The sequence below is a fragment of the Ciconia boyciana genome, chromosome 15 (assembly GCF_034638445.1).
Source record: "Ciconia boyciana chromosome 15, ASM3463844v1, whole genome shotgun sequence".
In the NCBI taxonomy this organism is placed as follows: Eukaryota; Metazoa; Chordata; class Aves; order Ciconiiformes; family Ciconiidae; genus Ciconia; species Ciconia boyciana.
This window is the reverse complement of record NC_132948.1, coordinates 1,821,088-1,839,227: the sequence shown is the minus strand read 5'-3', so window position 1 is coordinate 1,839,227 and position 18,140 is coordinate 1,821,088. Positions and strand designations below refer to the sequence as shown.

The 18,140-nt window shown below is 48.1% G+C and overlaps 1 protein-coding gene across 8 annotated transcripts in view; it reads left to right on the top strand.

Annotated features, from left to right (window-relative positions):
- Positions 1–18,140, top strand: part of NF2 (NF2, moesin-ezrin-radixin like (MERLIN) tumor suppressor) — a 48,947-nt gene that overhangs the window by 9,576 nt on the left and 21,231 nt on the right. For all 8 annotated transcript variants that reach the window (XM_072879678.1, XM_072879682.1, XM_072879676.1 and 5 more), the window contains exons 2-10: positions 2,185–2,310; positions 3,374–3,496; positions 5,766–5,849; positions 10,329–10,397; positions 10,891–10,973; positions 11,675–11,750; positions 12,061–12,195; positions 14,491–14,565; positions 16,082–16,195. In XM_072879678.1, the coding sequence (XP_072735779.1) occupies positions 2,185–2,310; positions 3,374–3,496; positions 5,766–5,849; positions 10,329–10,397; positions 10,891–10,973; positions 11,675–11,750; positions 12,061–12,195; positions 14,491–14,565; positions 16,082–16,195 (885 nt within the window). The remainder of the gene's footprint in view (positions 1–2,184; positions 2,311–3,373; positions 3,497–5,765; positions 5,850–10,328; positions 10,398–10,890; positions 10,974–11,674; positions 11,751–12,060; positions 12,196–14,490; positions 14,566–16,081; positions 16,196–18,140) is intronic.

The window sequence follows — 18,140 nt, the reverse complement described above, 5'->3', positions numbered from 1 at the left end:
TATTTAATGAAGGTAATTCAACACAGTCAGGGAGGATGTCTGTGCGGTGTTATGGTTGGAGACTTTAGCACCGTGCAGGCAGGAATGTTAAATATATATTTCTGCCATAATGCACGCGTGCAATGACAGAGCGGCGGTGTAAAATCTAGCAGCAGAAGCAATCGTTTAAAATATTCCTGTCACCAAATTAAAATTGTGGGGTGGGGGAAAACACTCAAAGTTCTTGCTTTAATGCTCACTGCTCGTCTTGGAAACTCACTGCCGGCTCGCTTTTAGGGAGGAGATCTTTGGGTCGTGCCAGTGGTGCAGCTGGAATAGGGTTGGGGTGCCTGCGTGAAGCTCCGCAGGGGCGGCTTGGTGGGGAGCCGCAGCCGGTGGAAATCCCAGCCGGGGGGGGACTCGGTGGGGTTGCTCCGAGGTTGTTCGAAACGCCGATCCCGTGGGATGTGGAGCGATGTCTGGGGAGGAGACGCTCCCGTCGGCAGCGCGCAGGAGCCTGTCCCGGGGAAGGTTTGGTGCAGGGCTGTCTGCGTGCAGGCAGCGATTGCTCCTCTAAAGCGATAGGCTGAAATGTGGTCTTTGCAGAAAGAAAAAAAAAAAAGCCAATAACGCTTTATGCAAAGCAGTTTAATTCTAGTTAAGAAATAGCACTTTGATGGCAGCCTGTTTTTATGTGCCTACAGAAACGGTACAAAATAGCTGTTTAAATGTGTCTCGCTCTGTTTTGTCTGAACCCTCGAATTAACCTCCCTCTTAAAATAATAGTCAGGAAAAGATCTTCCGCAATCTGAGCCATCCTGTGCCGAGCTGGAGCTCATCTTGGGGACTGGAGGCTAGGTAAATGTGTGAAATTAGGATTTTATAATTACAACACTGCAAAACTTGCTCCTCCTGGTGTTTTTGACCTCGAGGTGTTGACGGCTCTTGATATGAATTGCGGAGAGACTGTGGCGAGCCGTCCTGGGGTGTTGTTTTTTGGAGGGTAGCATCGGCTTTATTCTATTCTGGGGCTGTCAGCGTGCGTGTGCGTGCCCTGGGAGGGGGAGCAAATAGCGATATACTCATTTAATCAAAGCCAGCAGAATGGCAATAAGCTTGTCCTCAATGGCTTTGCCCACAAGGCGGCAGTGGGTGACAGCGGGAGCGGCGCGTCACCCGCACCAGCAGTCCCTGCCGTGCCTGAGCATTAATATTGATGCTGTCCAGGTGGCACCAAGATTGAGTTGTAGTGACAAGAGAATGTGCCGAGATCCTTTTGCCCTAGGGCTTTAGAGTAATGGCCATATGTCTCGGTCCAGCAATTGTTTCCACCGTGCAGATGGAAGACCAAAGTGGCTTTGGCATATTAGATTCATCTGTTTTATGTCCCCCTTCACCTTTCTGCTTCCCAACGCCTTCTGTTTTTATGAGCAAACTTCGGTAACAACATAGATGCAGCTGCAAGATTGCTCAAAGGACACGGTCTTTGAACAGGACCAATTTTCTCTGCTCCTGAGCTGCTTTTGTTACCAACATTTTCAGTAGAAAACACAGTTCGACTCTATCAAAATGTGCTCTGAGAGAACTGCCGACTTCAGGGATAATTTAATTTATTTTTTTTTTTCTGAGCTCTTTTTCCTGTTTACCTGTGCAGGGTCGGTAGCTCTGGACGAACGTGCTTCGTCCATAGATCGTTTCACTTGTGATTTTCAGGAACGCGTTGCGCCCTTGTCTGTGAAACCCTGTTGCTGATGCTGCAGTTTGTGCAGGGCTTCCTGGGGCTATAGGTAGAGACATTAAAGCCACTACGGGGCAGCTGAGTGATTTTTATTTCTTGCTGGAAACAGGCTGCTCATAGCAGTGCGTGGCTCGAAAGGAACCTCAGCGGACCCTTCAGGTCCTCTGCTGAATGTCGGTGGGTTGCCAGAGGAAGAAGCGGGGGGGGCTTTATTTACAGCGTTGTTTGCAGGGGTGGAAAAAATCACAACTCAGTTTCCTAGTGAGGGAGGAGTTGGTGGTCGGGGAGATGAGATCAGATGGACGGATATAAAGTATGCTTCGTTAGGACATTTCCTTATCTGTACCAGATGCCTTCTCCACACTCTCAGAGGCATCGTGAGGTGAAAAAAGAATGGATTTGGTTGAACGGAGACGAAATTCTGAAATCCATCTTTGTAACGCTGCTTCCTGTTTGCTTTCCTGCAGGTGAAGTGGAAAGGGAAGGACCTGTTCGATCTAGTATGCAGGACACTAGGACTCCGAGAAACCTGGTTCTTTGGGCTTCAATACACGATCAAGGATACAGTGGCTTGGCTCAAAATGGACAAGAAGGTTGGAACCAAATTTCCCTTGAGAGGTCATGTGGGATGACAAAGGAGAATGTACTTTTTTCCTCTTTCTTTGATTACCCGAGGTTGTGTTATGTGTGGTATCAAAGTGAACTGGGTATCGAAGTGTATTTAAATCTCATTCCCATGGCATCTGTAAGTCAAAGGGGGAAGAGCTGGCAGCGATACTGCACCCCAGCTCCTTCTGAGCTGTGAAGCCTCAGACTGTGCACACTGAATCCCCTTGAGGCATTTTGGAGACAGCCGTGCTGGGATGCCAGACTTCAGGGTGACTGTAATGTAAATGAAACCTAAAAGTTTCTCTTCTGTGCCCCTGAACCACAAAACCTTTAGCAGAACAGTAAAGTTGCATCTTGGCGGCTTCTTTTGTTGTTGAGATGTACGAAGAGCTAGGGAGGAGGAAAACCGGAGGAGTGAAAAGGAGATGGAGGTAAGGGAGGACACGCTTCCCAAATATTCGAGCCTCCAGGTTGCTGAGGGGTGGGTTAGAGAAGCGATGGATGTGGTTCTGTTTGCATCCAAAGGATGTTACACTAAAACCAGACGGTAATCGAGACCGTGAGGGAGGTCTGGGTGTCTTGCATGCCATGCCAAGGTTTTAAAGTAGCATGAATCTGAACTGGACAGTGCCAGCACAATAAAAAGGTAGCAAGGAACAACACTGAAATACAAGAGGAGGCAGTGCAGGGAAACAACGAGAAAGTCGGATGGTGGCGTAGCAGGATATAGCATCGCTCTGCGAGGCTCCGAAGAGGCAATGCGCGCACAGCAGATCAGGATCAACCTTTGCTGTCTCATTTCGCATGCTGTTTGTTTCTGCCTTGTTTGTTTCCTTGCATGGTTATGAGTGTCAGAAATGTTTGTTTGTTTTCTTTTTTTAACTGTGGTTTCTGAACTACTTAGGTTGGTTCGTCTGTTCTAGATGTCTAAAATGCCTGACAAAAGATGTGCTGATCTGAACAGAAGGGAACTGTGTCTTGACTGCAAGAGACAGAGTGCTGAAGAAGCTGGAAGGAGTAGCTGAGAATGGCTCTTGTATCCCACAGGTTCTGGATCACGATGTTCCAACAGAGGAGCCCGTCACCTTTCACTTCCTGGCCAAATTTTATCCTGAGAACGCAGAGGAGGAACTGGTCCAGGAAATCACACAGCACTTGTTCTTCCTGCAGGTAGGAGCCTTGTCAGTACGCTGTTTTCCAACCCGAGGGAGAAGGAGCCAGGATGAGCAGAAGCGTGAGAAGGTTCCAGGGTCAGAAAGGTGGTCAGCAGAGTGTGGATCCGCAGCGTTATGTTCACACCTCTCCAAAGGGAGTTGTCTTCAGCAACAAAAACTTCTTAAAATAGGTCAGAGATGGTTTGTCTGGATGAAGCAGTCACAGACGCCCAGACTTGCAGACCTTGTAAACCGGCTGTCAGGAATGATTAGGTGATTTGTAATATTAGTGTGTGGTAGCTAGGGAAAATGAATCTGTCAGATGTGGGCTTGAATGACACACGCAGCCTTGGAGTCCACCTTTCTGCAGGGTGTGGATATCAGTTGTGCTGAGGGATGGCAATTGCCTTTGTACATGATAGCATCGTTATGTGAAGCGAGGGAATTTCATCCTCAAGAACAGAATGCAGCCAGCCTGTTCAGCGTTCAGGCTGTACAGCAAGGCTCACCTCTTCGCAAAACAGCCTTCAAGTAAGTGGAGCAGAAGAAAATCCCAGAAGCTCAGCTCTGTCAGAGACTTGATGGCAAAAGCAGAGGAGAAGGGGAAACCCAACGGTCCCACCTGCCCCAGTAACTCGTGCCCTTATGTTAAGCATTTGGAAAACGAGGTGAACACTTCTTCAGGCTTTTTTCTTTTTTATTTAAAGTACACTACAAAACTTTGTGTCCTGAGAAGTCAGCTCAGCTGATGTTGTAGCAGTGCTGCGTGGCTGCTAATGAAGAGCTTCTATCACAGGAGCCCTCTTTCAGACAAGATCAATTTTCTGAAACTGTTTCTTACAAAGGGTTGTGTCAGCTACAGCTACAGGCAGTAGAGTAGTCCTAGTCAGACCCCTAGGTACTCATTGGGATGTCTTAGCTGCTCTGTGGCTGTTAATTTAAAGTTTCTAAAATAAATGAATTATATATATGAAAAAGACACTCATTCTTACATTTATTACACCAAAGTAGAGGTAACCTGGATTTGGATGCTCTTGGAAATACCACTGTAGACTTCAGAGAGCCCTGCCCTTTCAAATGGATATCAAAGTGAGCTCACCAGCTTCTTGGTACTCCTCACTCTTCCAAAGTTCATCTTTGTTCTTCAGAGCTAAAGGACTTCTAAGTGCAAAATATTGCTGTTCATTTCCAAGGTCTGTCTGGTGCACTAGTGTCTCCTTTGGGCTATTTTTAAATGTCCCATTTGCCACGGGCTTTATCCTCGATGAGGAAAAACGCTGTTGGCATCTTTGAAAAGGAAAATGGGAGAGGAAAAGCAGTTAAAGATGCATTTTATAAATGCAGACCGTGACTTTTCTACTAGGATTTGGGATGACGAGAGGGGCCTGGGCTCCTGTAATGCTTGTGGGAAATGGGAGCACACATAAGCTTGCAAACTCTCCTGTTTTTATCTTAAGGCAGGAGAATATCTTCTGTGATTATGTTGTAACCAACTTTGGGGACTCAAAGCATGTTTTAAATTCAAACTGATGTTACTGCATCTCTGTGACAATCCATTTAAGTCTCCCAGGAAATAGTATGCTTTCTCTTCTATCTTTATTCAGGAAAATTAAGTGTGCAAAACCAAAAAATATCGAACATGACAGGTTTAATTTTTTAATGCACAGAAGCCAGGGAACGCAAAGCTGTGGCTTTTGGGAACTGCACGTTGGCTCTCCTGGGAGTGTGCGCAGGGCTTTGCCTGCTGCTAAAAAGCGCTGCCACGGAGGTGACCCGCAGCTCTCCTTGCTGTCGGTGGGATTGGAGGGAATTAGCCTCGAGCACAGGCGAGCACTGACTCATAATGAGGCCTGAATATCCCCGAGCAAAACCTTTGTGTGCTCAGAGACTCGGCTGCAAAATTCTTTTTTAATTTAGTGGTGTGTATAGACGTTGTATCAATCCGTAGCTTATGCCTTAAGAGGTTTTATATCTGTGTTTACACGCAAGGCTTTTTTTCTGCCCCCCCCTTGCCTTTAGCAATGGCATATAGGTTCTGTCATTTTCCACATATAAATTTAGCTCTTCTCCCAAACCTGTCTGAAAAAGGTGGCCCATGAAAGCCTGAGCCCTTTCCTTCTGAGCCACCAGAGACTTCCTGGGCCTGAATTGTAATTAGTGTTAGGAAAATTGTTAACTGTGTGGTTGACAGCTCGAGTTAAAACAAACTGCAACCATCTGCTGTGACAGTCATGCTTTGCACTGCTCCACTAAATGTGTTATGTGTCCTTTACTGCTACGTGCAGGTGAAGAAGCAGATTTTGGATGAGAAGATCTACTGTCCTCCTGAAGCTTCTGTCCTGCTGGCCTCTTACGCCGTCCAAGCCAAGGTAGGCACAGGGGGATTCTGACGTTGGTGGTGGCTTAGCGTTGCTCCTGGGAAGCGAGGTGCTTTGCGGTGTACCCGCTTCCTGAGGAAAGGGAAGGCAGGGAAAGCTGTTAAAACTTGGGAAGTGAGGGGACTACACTAGCACTGTTGCCTTCTCTGCACGGCTGGTTCCTGGCTACCTTCAGACGTTGGACAGATTTTTGCTTTCTCTTTCCAGGACTCTTTAGCATGTGCTCAGCTTATGAGCTGCAGTGCCTGCTCAAGTGTGGCTTACTACTGAAGCAGGTGAATTCCCATATGCTGTGCTTTTTTGGATCTTCTCCCTGCTCTTGCCGTTGTAGCCAGAGGCAAACCAGCCATGGGACTCACAGCTCCGCTGCTTCCCCAGAATACTTGTCATCACGATAACTACTTTATTTTGAGTGCTGCAGCTTGCCACGTAAATGTTATTGCAGTGTTAAAGGGCTCTTCCTGACTTCTCCCTTTATCTTGGGTTTGGTCTTGGGTGTTTGGCCTCACTAGACAGAGGAAGAAGTCCATGGTCACTACATTTCCCTCATTCCTCGGCTGAATTCTGCCCTGGACACAGAGTCAGTGTGTTTTGCTGAGGATTTATTGAAGAGAACGCTGTTTTCCAGTCTGGAACATGCAGCCTTGGACAGCTTGCGGCAGCCCACAGCAGAGGGACTCCTGGGACAGAGGGAGCAGCCTGAGGTTCAGAAGTGGGAACGTTCTTGCAGGAGAGGAAGTAATTTATCCCTGTATACGCACAACATATACTGCTGCTCAATTAACGAGTCTTCTAGCTAATCTCCAGTTTATGTGTGTGAAGGTAATGTCTTTGGAAAAGGAGTGACTGGAGTCCGATTGCAGCCCAGCTCTGTCATCGCCGTAGCCTCGTGGTCGTAGTCGGTTCTGACTCTCTGGATGCGATTTAGGGAGGTGATTTGGCTCGCAGGACCGCAGGCAGGTGGCCGTGCCCTGGGTCTGGCCCGTCTGCCTGTCCTTGAGGAGCACGACTGTTGAGCAGTTTTGGAAGAAGCAGCGTAGCTCTCTGGTCTGTGAGACCACCTTAGCTGACAGTGCAGAGGGGGCTTTGGCTCTGTTGCCTGAAGAGAGGGCCTGATCCGGGCTGGTTGGAAGCAGAGGCCAGCCCTCGGTGTTTCACCATGGCTTTTTCCGAGTTGCCGTATAATCTTCCTCATAACCCTTTAGTCCATGCCTGGTTTGTCTGGATGCAGCCCTGGGCGACGTGCAGCAGTCTTCTTTGATGATGAATGTTTGAATTTACTAGAAAAATATGTTTTCTCCTCGTAGTCAGAATATTGATGAAACCGTACTTTGTTCGAGAGACTCGCCAGCCAGGGAAAGATGAGTTGCTTTTAGAAATGTTTCTATTTCTGTGAAACATTCATCACTCTTATTAGAGTGCACGAGTAAACACTTACTTGGCTTTTTCTCTGTTGACCTGCTGAGCAGAGGATACATAGGGGATGACTTTTCCTGTTGCCAAAGTGAATAAACCATTGGGTAAATATTGAGCGCTGTTAACTCTTGGCCGTGACAGCTTCTGCTCGCGCGACCGGGAACAGGCTGTAATGTGGTACGGGACTGTTGTGCCGTCCCCTTTCTCTTCTTGCAGCTCGGCTGCTGACCTTGCGCTCGGTAGCACACTCGACGTGCTCGACGCTCGGTCGTCTGGAGGAGGTCAGCTGGAGTCAGAGCAGTTCTCCTAACCTTGCGCGTCTCGATTCTGCACAGAGATTGTGAGAAGGTGGAAGAGGGATGCCTTTTCTCATCTTTGCTAATGTGCTTTCTTGTCTGCATCAGACATCGCTTTTCCTTGCTGCCCCTCCAGGCAGGGTTTCCACTTCTGCCTTTTTTTTTTCAGCAAAGGAGAAAGCTGAATGCACGTCTTCGGTACGGAGCTGGGAAGAAAGATGTTGCAGGTCGTCATCTTCCAGTTAAATAGGATAATGATGTCCTTTCTGGACAAGAAAGCGGCCACTGAGCACAGTAATTTCACTAATAACATGCTGATTTGCATGATTAGGGGCATGATAGCCTGACATAGCGTTATATTTGCAGCCATTTGATTGACGGCCAGGTTGGTTTGTAGTGTTGTTGCACACCTACCTGTAATAACAAAGTAAGCGTGTGGGTCATAAAAATAAAAGCTTATTTATTTCTATATCATTGTGTTTGTTTGGGGAATTACTATGTGTTTTCCCCTCTCGCCCTGCATTCAAACCACCCACACTGTGTTCAGATACTGGAGGCGATTCAGGTTTTAAATAGCAGGGAGAGACGTGGAATCTACTGAAAAATGCATCCCGGCAGAAAATGGTGACGTCCAGGAGGTTCTTCCATTTCTTGCCCCTTAAATGTAGATCGCTGCCGTGCTGCAGCCCTCTCGGCACGGCAAATCTTGTAGCACTAGCAAAGGGCTCTTTTATTTTTGGTTTTTTCCCCCAAACAAACAATACTTGGTGTTAATAGTTTGACGTGAACATGCCTGTGTTTATCCAGGACGATGTAAGCCAGGCGTATGAATGAGGTAAAGGCAACTTCCATGTGTAACCATGAATATTAATCATATAGTTCAATTAACAGGAGCTGAAATTCCATGACAGTTTTGAAGTAATTATTTAATTGAAAAGGTCTTTAAAGGTATGTTTGCCGAATCATTTGAGCCAACAAACACTGCAATACTTAAGCCATTTTGTTGATTTTTGACTTGTGAATAATTAATGTTCTCATCCAGACTCCCTCTCAGTACAAAAATTCCTTTGGGACGTGGCAATATTTTTCACCACATGAAAATCGCATAATCCATACTTAGTCTTGGATCTCCACGGTAGATCACAACAAAAAATAATCGCGTTAATCCTATTTGCTGTTATTTTCATCACCTAAAAATGATTTATTTTCTGCCTCTCCAAGGTTATTGGAGTTGTTTCCTTTGCCAGTGCCACGTTTTTATTGCTGTTCCCTTTTGATGTGGGTTCAAGGGACGTGTACCTGCAATGCGCTGCTTTCTGAGGAGCTCCGAGCATCTGTAGACCTTGGAAGACAGACAGTTGCCGCTGCTCAGCACCCTCCTGAATGAAATCCGTGGCGGTTTTGTTATATTAATTGAAGTCTGAGTCAGTGTTGATCGTTGCATGCTTCCTTCGCATCTGCATTGGTTCCAAATCAATATTTGCGTCTTTAATCCCTGCTTGTCGTCTATGAGACGTTGCTCGCTGGGCTGCGGAGAGGATGTATGTGTCGACTTTTGATGCTGAGTTCTGGTTTTAGTGTACAACGTGATGGTTCTGTCATTAAAAGGAGGCTGATACAGAAAGCTTCCTGACTTATTACATGACCACCATGTGTGTCTTGGTCTGGCTTTAAAAATTGTCACCTTTTTGTACTTTCTGAGCTGAGGTCCTTCAGAAAAGCAGGGAGGGAAGGGCTGTCTCCCTTGCAAAACGAGTGACTTGAGCAAACGTTGCCGTGTCTTGTGTAATTGGGTAATGTCACTGCAGAAGTCCTGTTTGCCAGGTGAAAGAAAATCGCAGCATTTCGTGTACGTGCCTCGCATCCATCGTCCTCTTCTCTTGAACTTGCTAGGTTATTTGAGGTGCTGTTTTCTGGTGGTTTCCTGCCCTCTTAAGCTGTACAGGAGGTAAATTCATTTTCACATGCACTGCAGGGACACTCGGCTTTTCAATCTGTTAATAAGCAGTTTTATTTCTCAGTCACTTTATATGCTGCTCAGAAAGATGTAAATCTAAACAAATACTAGTAATTACTGGATGCACTTAGCAAATCTGAATTGGATTCCGCAACCCAGTTGAGCAACAGACCCTCCGGCAGAAAAGCCGACACCTGCCTGAGAGGAGTCTGTCAAACTCTGTAATCTTTTTTATATTTGTTCGTTAGGATGATGAGCAGCAGCAGAGAAACTGCTGTCTGCCTCACCGGAATTACTGGTATCGATCAGTCTTTAGGGACAGATCTTGTCCATATCTTGACTCCCTGTCCCACTACCAGTGGGAGGGCAAGGACCTCTCAGCTGTAGAGCGAGTCTTGCCTTGCATTGGAGGAAGTGTTTTCTGGGCATAGTAATTAGAGTAGAATAGAATAGTTCAGTTGGAAGGGACCTACAACCATCATCTAGTCCAGCTGGTGGACTGATGGTGGACGTCAACTGATGGTGGACGTCAACTGGTGGTGGGAAGTTTTGTTCTGCTTCCACCTCTGCTGCATGAGTGGAAGGAGGATATTAGTTTCTATTAGCAATCAAATGACAAAGAAAATACAGTTATTAAATTTACCGAGCAGCATATGTTCTCTGCTCTAACAGGTTGTGATGTGAAGGGTGTAAGCAGTCTGCATTTGCTCTGTCCCCAAGGGGTGGATGTGTAAGGGTGAAGAGTTTTACTTGCCCGTGTTGTTAACGTGGGGCGGGCACGATGTCTGTGCTTCTTTCCAGTATGGCGATTACGATCCCAACGTCCACAAGCGAGGCTTCTTGGCGCAAGAGGAGTTGCTTCCGAAGCGGGTAAGGAGCTCGGCCGAGCGGAGGAGTAGCAGCTTTCCAAGCCTGGTGGTGTTTTGTGTAACAGAGCCCTTTGCAGAGAAGGTCTCTGTGGGACTGCCTGCGGGGTGCACCCTGCTTCGCTTTCCTTGGGCTTCCTTTCCAAGGCAAACAATCCGAAAAGATGTATTGAGGGGAGAGAATTCAATCTCTTTCTGACATATTTTAATAAAACCAGAAGCAAATGTTTTCTTTCTTTTCACGGTTTCATCCTGCCTGCGTGTCCTCGCGATGGCCTGGGGACAGTTTGCCTGTGCTGCGTGCTTGGGAGGGTTGAGCGAGCGCCGGGCGATGGCCGGGTGCGGGGCTGAGCCTGCCCGGCTGAGAGTCTTGAGGTCGGACGTGGTGCTGGGGAAGGGTTGCTTGGGGCTCGGGTGTTTCTGGCCTGCTTGCTAGCTAAGGAGGCTGTGACAAGGGCAGCGGTGTGACCTGGTCTCTGTCTCCCCACGTACCTCAGGTTATAAACCTGTACCAGATGACTCCAGAGATGTGGGAGGAAAGGATAACAGCCTGGTATGCAGAGCACCGAGGCAGAGCAAGGTGACTGTGTGCTGCAGTGGGGGGGGTCAGGGTCAGTCCCCTCGCCTGAAGAGTCACCGGGGTTTGGGGAGCTTGGGCAGGTGATGGATGAGCTCTGCTGACAGCAGGGTTCATCCCGGCACACCTCTGTAGCAGACTCACGAAGGGCAAAGGGCTTTGTGTGATTGCTCTGCATGTGCCCTGGTCACTGCCGGGGTCCTCGGGAGAATCTAGGACTGATGCTCAGTGAGGGACCACCTGCAGAGGGGCAGGGAGGCGGGCAGCCCTGCCTGCCTCGGGGGTCGGGGTGCTTTTTGGGCCAGGAAAAGAAATGGGGATTCAGACTGACGAGGTGTATTGCTGCCTCGGGTGGTAAAATGCTCCTGGGGGGGGATAAGCCTGCAGTCAGATGGATCTGAACGGGGGCCTCCCAGCCAGGGATTTCCTATTTACGCTTAAGGGATTGGGAGATGGACAAAGCGAGGCTCGAAGTGCTGCATCTCGCTGGGCAGGCGTCCGCAGCCATTAAGATGCCGGCAAGCTGCAGAGTGGGATTTGCTGTTGGACTTTATTGATCCTGCCAGCAAAGACAGGCTTGACCTGTGCGATAGAGACGGTCCAGGCTTTAAAGCCTTGTGAGTGCTTAGGATCAGAAGGAGCAGCCATCCCCCTCTCTCTGATCCTACCAAACATCGTAACACTGGCCTTTTTTTGTCTGACAGAGATGAAGCTGAAATGGAGTATTTGAAGATAGCTCAGGACTTGGAGATGTACGGAGTGAACTATTTTGCGATTAGGGTGAGTGCAGGTTGTGGGTCATGTTTTCTTGCTGGCGTAGCTCTTGTGTTAGTCTTCATCCTTTGTGTTGCTGTGAGATCGGATGAGTGGAGCCGTGGAGAGCCAGCAGACCTGGGAGGTGGCTGCGGTGCCTCGGTGAGAGTCCCTGCTGCAGCGTGCTCCGCTGCTAGCTGCCGGGGAGGCAGCAGCTCTTTTAATATGCAGGGCTGGTGGGTCACTGCTCAGGGCTGGTCGATGAAGCTAAAACGGCTCGTGTCAGAGCCTCCGAGTGGAATAAAAGGGTTTTCTGCTCTTTTCTTTCCTCCCATAGAATAAAAAGGGCACCGAACTGCTCCTTGGAGTTGACGCCTTGGGTCTTCACATTTATGACCCAGACAACAGGTTGACCCCTAAAATCTCCTTTCCGTGGAACGAGATCCGGAATATCTCATACAGCGATAAAGAGGTATGGATATATCCCCCCTCTTCCCTGAGAGCAGTGAGAGCACAATTGCGATTTAAAATTATTTTCTTAGCTTTTCTGTCTGCTGTGCTTGCTATCACTAGCTTAGCTAAGGGCAGCTCAGCTTCTCCAATTGAAACCTTAATTCCGAGCCTTTCTGAAACCTTCCAGGAGTGGGCGTACAAGAGGTCAGCTGGGAGCTATTCTCCTGTTTGGTTTTAGAGTGCGTTCAAACCCGCTGTGTAATTTTTTTCAAAAAACCAACATTGCTGCTGATGGTCTTAGCCCAAATATCAAAGTTCAGAAGTTGAGATCTCTGCTTTACCGTTTGTATTACGGTATATATTACTGTGTATATATACTGTATTATGAACTCTTGTGAGATGTATTCCTGGTGAGAAGAGCTCTTGCCATATCATTACATCATCTTGAGTTTTCAGGCTGCCGGGCTTAGCATAACAGCTGGAATCTTTTTAGGAAGTTGAGTAATTTAAGCCTGCTATTGGAGAGATATTTATTAAATCCAGAGCGTAAATATGAATCTTCTGAATCATTGGCCACCAAACCTAGTTGAGAATAGCAGTGAAATTGGCTGTGGAGGGGAAACTGATCTGCTCAATTTTCAGTCTGTGAGAGCTGCTCAAAGAAAACCAGCTGCCTTTATGGTAAGGAAGAAAATTAACTTCTTAATTAAAAATTGTTTTCCAGTCTAAACATGATATTGATCAGGGTAAAAGCTAAAGGTTTCTCATCAGCTGCATTTATTGCATGTCTTGTGAAGTTTTATAAGTAGTAAGGCTGTGCTGGAATTCTCTTCGCTTGTTTTACTCCTTAAGACCAAAGAGCTTCACAACTCTGCAAAACAGCCCAGCACTTCGTGGCTTTCGAAGGCTTTCCTGCCTGTGACACATGAGTGCAGTGGAAGCTGTCTGATCAGGCCTTGCCTCAGAAATCTGGGGATTGAAGCCTCCGTAACCAGGCCTTGACACAAGACTGTAATAGAGCTTTCTCTTGGGGGAAAGGACTGCCACCTTCCATCAGGTCAATCATCTGTGTAATAAGATGACCACAAGTAGACCTGACGTGATAGTAAACAGGCGTAATAGCTGGGTATGACAGCTACGTCGACACAACAGAGGGGTTTAATCCGTCGTAACAAAGATTGACTGTTTACGTGGAACTGAAATTCCTCTCCTGGCGTACTTCTGCTCTTGCATTCAATGACTGGTGGGGGTTCTGCCGGAGCCCGAGTCCAGGGACATTCACGCACGTCTGCCTGTGTGAAAGTCTTAAAAGATTGGCTCTTAAACTGACAAAACAAAACACTGCCAGGGCGAGTTCGGCTGAGCCCTTTTCAGGCAGTACAATGTATTGACAAATAGACCTACTCTAATGGACACAGACTGCCTGCTCGAGTGCTGTCTCTTCAGCCGGTTATTTTCGTAGCTTGTGGGGGAGTGATGGAATAGATGCACGCCTTCGAAAAAATGCGGCGTTGTGGAGCACTCCATCTCTTCAAGTATCGCTTTGTTAGTTCAGATACTTCTGTCTATCCAGGGGCTGTACTACCCAAAGCCTCGAGTCTGGCGATGCCACCTATATCCTCTTGAGAGACCCGCTCGGGACAGCTCTTGGGAGAGGGTAAACCCAGGTTACAGCTCTTCGGTTGGCATATGGACTGTAAATACAAGTTAGAGCGAGGGAATAATGTTTTGAATTGCAGAGCAGTCTGGTGACACAGCTGACTTCTGGAGAACAAAATGCATGGAAAATCCTTTTGGAGAGCCCTTGCAAGTAGAGGTGTCAAGGGGAAGGGCAGCAGCTCCTGTTGCTGTGTTCCTAATGCAACCCTCCTGCCCGTCCATCGGGCAGCTGAGCTGGTTCTTCCTCCGTTCAGAAATGTCATGATCTTCTGCGTACCTTCTCCGTTCGTTACCGCTGCCAGGAGAGCAGCACCTTGCCTTTCCTCGGGAGGTGCTGAGCTGTCTCTGCCCCGCTGCAAGGTGCTCTGCAGCGGACACCGGCTGTCGGGCACTGCAGTCTGTAGGTGGACAGCACTCTCGCTGCTTCTGTGTGGCACCTGCGTTTTTCTGACCAGAGGAACAGTTGTCTCCTTGGTTGCTTTTGGTACTAGTTCTCTTGCTTGGCTACAAGCCACGGGGACAGCTCTCAGCTTTGTTTGTCTGACACTGCTGACCTCCTCTGAGCCAAAGCTTTCAGTAAGACTTTTATAGCTGTGTTTTTATTAAGTGCATTGCTCTCTGATAACTCTCTACCTCTTTATTTTTTCCTTTTCAGTTTACGATTAAGCCATTGGACAAAAAGATTGATGTTTTTAAATTCAATTCATCAAAGCTGCGCGTGAATAAGCTGGTAAGTCTACAGACAGAATAATTTTTATTGCCTCCAGCAGTAGTTTCTGCCGGCAGTACGAGACAATGTTGTTTTGGGGCTTTTCCTTCGAGCAGTCGGAGGGAGCGTGCTGGACTGTAGATGTGATTTGGTATAGCAGTTACTGCTCAGTCATAGCCTCTAGAAGAGAAGGGGAAGCTCAAGTCAAGCTCCTTCACAGAACCTCTTCCCCCTCTCCTGTTTTTGTGCTCCCTTTCTGAGCTCTCGCGTTACAGCTGACCTGCATGGCGGAAGCACTTAGTGAGTAAAACTTTCTTGTCACCCCCATCTTTGCTCCAGATCCCCTTTCTTCTCCTGCAGATCTTTTCCATCCTGCCCTGTGACGTAGATCTCCCTGGTTTGGGATGCAGCATTACCACAGTCGCAGCCCTGTTTTTTTCCTAGGCTGATCCCCTCTGAGGACGCTCTCCTTGTACAAGGATGGAGGGGGCTACGTTGAGCTGTTCTGTTCAGCATCCGTGTTAGAGACCAGCTTTAGCTAGTGTTCTGGATTTGGTATCTGGAGGAGCTTTGATGCAGATTCTGTAGTAGCTTTGCACCGTGTTAAGTCGCACGAGGGACCTGCAGAAGGCAGAGGGGGATATTTTTCCCATCCTTATAAGAAAGGGAGGGGAATTTTGCTGTCCTAGTTATAGGCTGTCCCGTACTTTGTGTGCCACAGGGAAGTGGGGCTTCCTGACAAAGGCCTCGTTCACTGCACTCATCAGGTTCATAGTGCTGAAGCTCCTCTGACTCCAGAGAAGTCATTCGTGACTTGTGAAATGGAAGACAGGCATGTGAACCAGTCCTTTAGAAAAGAATCCGAGTTTAGAAACCTGCTTTTATTGCTAAAAAGAGCTTTCACTCTTCTGTGTACCCACCCCTTTGCTAACCCTCCTCTAGTATTGCCACCTTCCTTGTCCTCCTTGAGTACCAGAAGAAACCACACTGGTGCTCAAAACCCTTCAGCAAAGGTATCTGAAGATGTTCAAGGAAGTTTTTGATAAGCCTTCTGTTTGTCCAAGACAGAAAGTGGTTTTCCTTCTTTTTTTTTTTTTTTTTTTAATCTCAATGCTTTAAACATGCAGTTGGGAGAAGGTCCAAGTCCATCTTGAACCTAAAGAAAGGGGGCAGTGAGAACCAGGGAACCAGTCGGAGCTGTAGAAGTCTTTGTTTCATTATTTGGCCTAATGCCTTTTTAGGGCTGGTATAAAACTTGCCAGAACCGTGTTGTGCTGGCTGCACAGAAAACAGAAAATTGGTCTCTGCAAAGAGCTGATAGCCCAGGAGCTGGTGCTTCGTATGGGACTTGGCTGTGCCTTGGCTCCTGGCCCCTCATATGGGTATGAGAGCTCATAGGGTTTGAGATCAGTGGGTGGAAGTGCTTACAAGCACCAAACCAAAGCAGTTCTGGTTTTGTGTGTCAAGAATACAAACCACCTCATCGTCATCACATGTACAGCTGTTTCTCTCCGCTCTTCACCCTTGACTGTAATAGATTCTTCAGCTGTGTATTGGAAACCACGACCTCTTCATGAGGAGGAGAAAGGCAGACTCGTTGGAGGTCCAGCAGATGAAGGCGCAGGCCAGGGAGGAGAAAGCCAGGAAACAGGTGAGAGATACCTTGTATAAGTAGACCGTGAGCCAAAATCAGAAATGCAAATGAACTTGGGAAGGAACAGTCTCCAGAATGACATCAAGCACACGGAGCAGCTTTGAGGGATGGTTCAGTTGAACATCTCTTTTTAGTAGCCTGCTCCCACCTCGCCAGTCATTCTCAACTTGGCTCTGCAGGTTGGTGGCAGCCTGGCAGCCCGAGTCCAGCCCCCACACCCAGGAGCAAAACTGGGAGGACGGGAGGGAAGAGCTAATCTGGGTGTCCTGCAAGTGTGTGTGCATCTCCCCTGCCTCGGTTTATGCCTGGGTGCTGTAGCCGGAAAGATGTAGCATGTTGGGGTAGTTGCTTGTAATTAAAGCAGGGGCTGTGAGAGGGAGCTGTGCTTTGCCGTAGTTCTTCGCCTCATTTTCTAATTACATGGTGATGGAATGCATGCCGACATTTCGGGGTGTGCAGCCTGCATGCTAATTCGGTGCTGGCCTCCTTTATCTGCCGCAGGCCAGCCCAGGCGGCAAAAACGGCTCTTTGGAGGCAGCAGCGTGTAGCCGATGAGCATATATCAGCAAATTGGATTGTATGAATCATTGTTTTCTGCTCGTAGACCTTTTCTACTCACTGAAACCTGCACAGCTAATCTGAGTACTGGTGCTTAGAATATAAATGTCCCTTTCACAATAAAACCACTAGATAGCAGCAGAAGAAACCAAAGCAGTCACTTGCACCTGGGAGAGTCTTATGCTCAAGGGACTGCTAAGTTAATGGATTCAGGCCTGTCCACGGAGGTGCCTGGATGGTGCTGGAGTTGGGGTTGAGGAGCTCAGCTGGCCTGGAGATGTGATGTGGCTTGTCTTGCAGGCACCTCCTGAAGCAGTTCTCCTTCCCGTAGCTTGTGGGGTGGCAGGAGAGGACAGGACATGAGTCGCTACGAGGGTAACCGGGCCAGCCCCTCTGGGGACGAGGGGCTTTTTGCTTCCCACGGGGATTCCTCTGGTCAGTAAGGAGTTGGCATTAGTGGAGCAAAAGGTCCTCCTTGGAAGGAGCAGCGTGGTGTCCAAGCACTGGTGGCCTCAGGTTTCGCAGTCCTGTGACTTTTCTGGTGCATTTGAACAACACCAGCAAGAGCTGAGATCTTGTGCTTAGTTGGGCTGCTGGGAGAGGTGTGGGAGGTGACCCACGGGCACTGAGGGTGAGCAGAAGCGTACCGCTTCGCATGAGCTCTCAAATCCAGAGCGCTTGTGCTCTACGGGAAAGGTCAGGCTTCTTGGGTTGGCTGCCCTCTCCCGAGCTAGCCACTGCTATCTCACCTGCTCTCTCCTCCCTCCCTAGGTTCCGGATAGTCCTTTTATATAGAGAATTCTTGTTAATGGAATTCCTGAGTGGGATGCAGATCGTAATGATAATTAATGAGGGGAACCTTTAATAGAAGGAAGCAGAGCGGTTAGAGCAGTGGGCGTCCCGCTTTCAGAACACAGTTGGTGTCCAAGGAGCGGAGAAATGTGTCTTGTCGCACTTATTTCCCTTATTAAACCCAGCAGGTGGCCTGTGCAATGCTGCGAGTCCTTGCTGTAGCGTGGATATTTATAACGCACCCATCTCTGTCGTACTGGAGTGCTTAAACTTGGTGTGTTAATTAGTCCGATGGCTCCTTTGGGCGCTTGGCTAGCGGAGAGGCAGGTGTTGGGCACGCTCTGTCTGCACAACACTCTCAGCATCTTCTGGGAAGAGGTGGTAGGATTCTGGTGGGCTGTCTCAGCCTAGCTTGGATCTTCCCCACCTGGAGAAGCATTGCTATTTCCTGCAGACGGAGCTGGAGGGAGAGTTTGTTGTATCTAGGAATTGATGGGGTGGTCACGCTCTTGGTGACCTCCCCTATAAATGAGTGGCAGTGAAGTTTCCAGCATGCTGGGTTAGATGTCTGATCAAAAGCAGCAGCTATCCA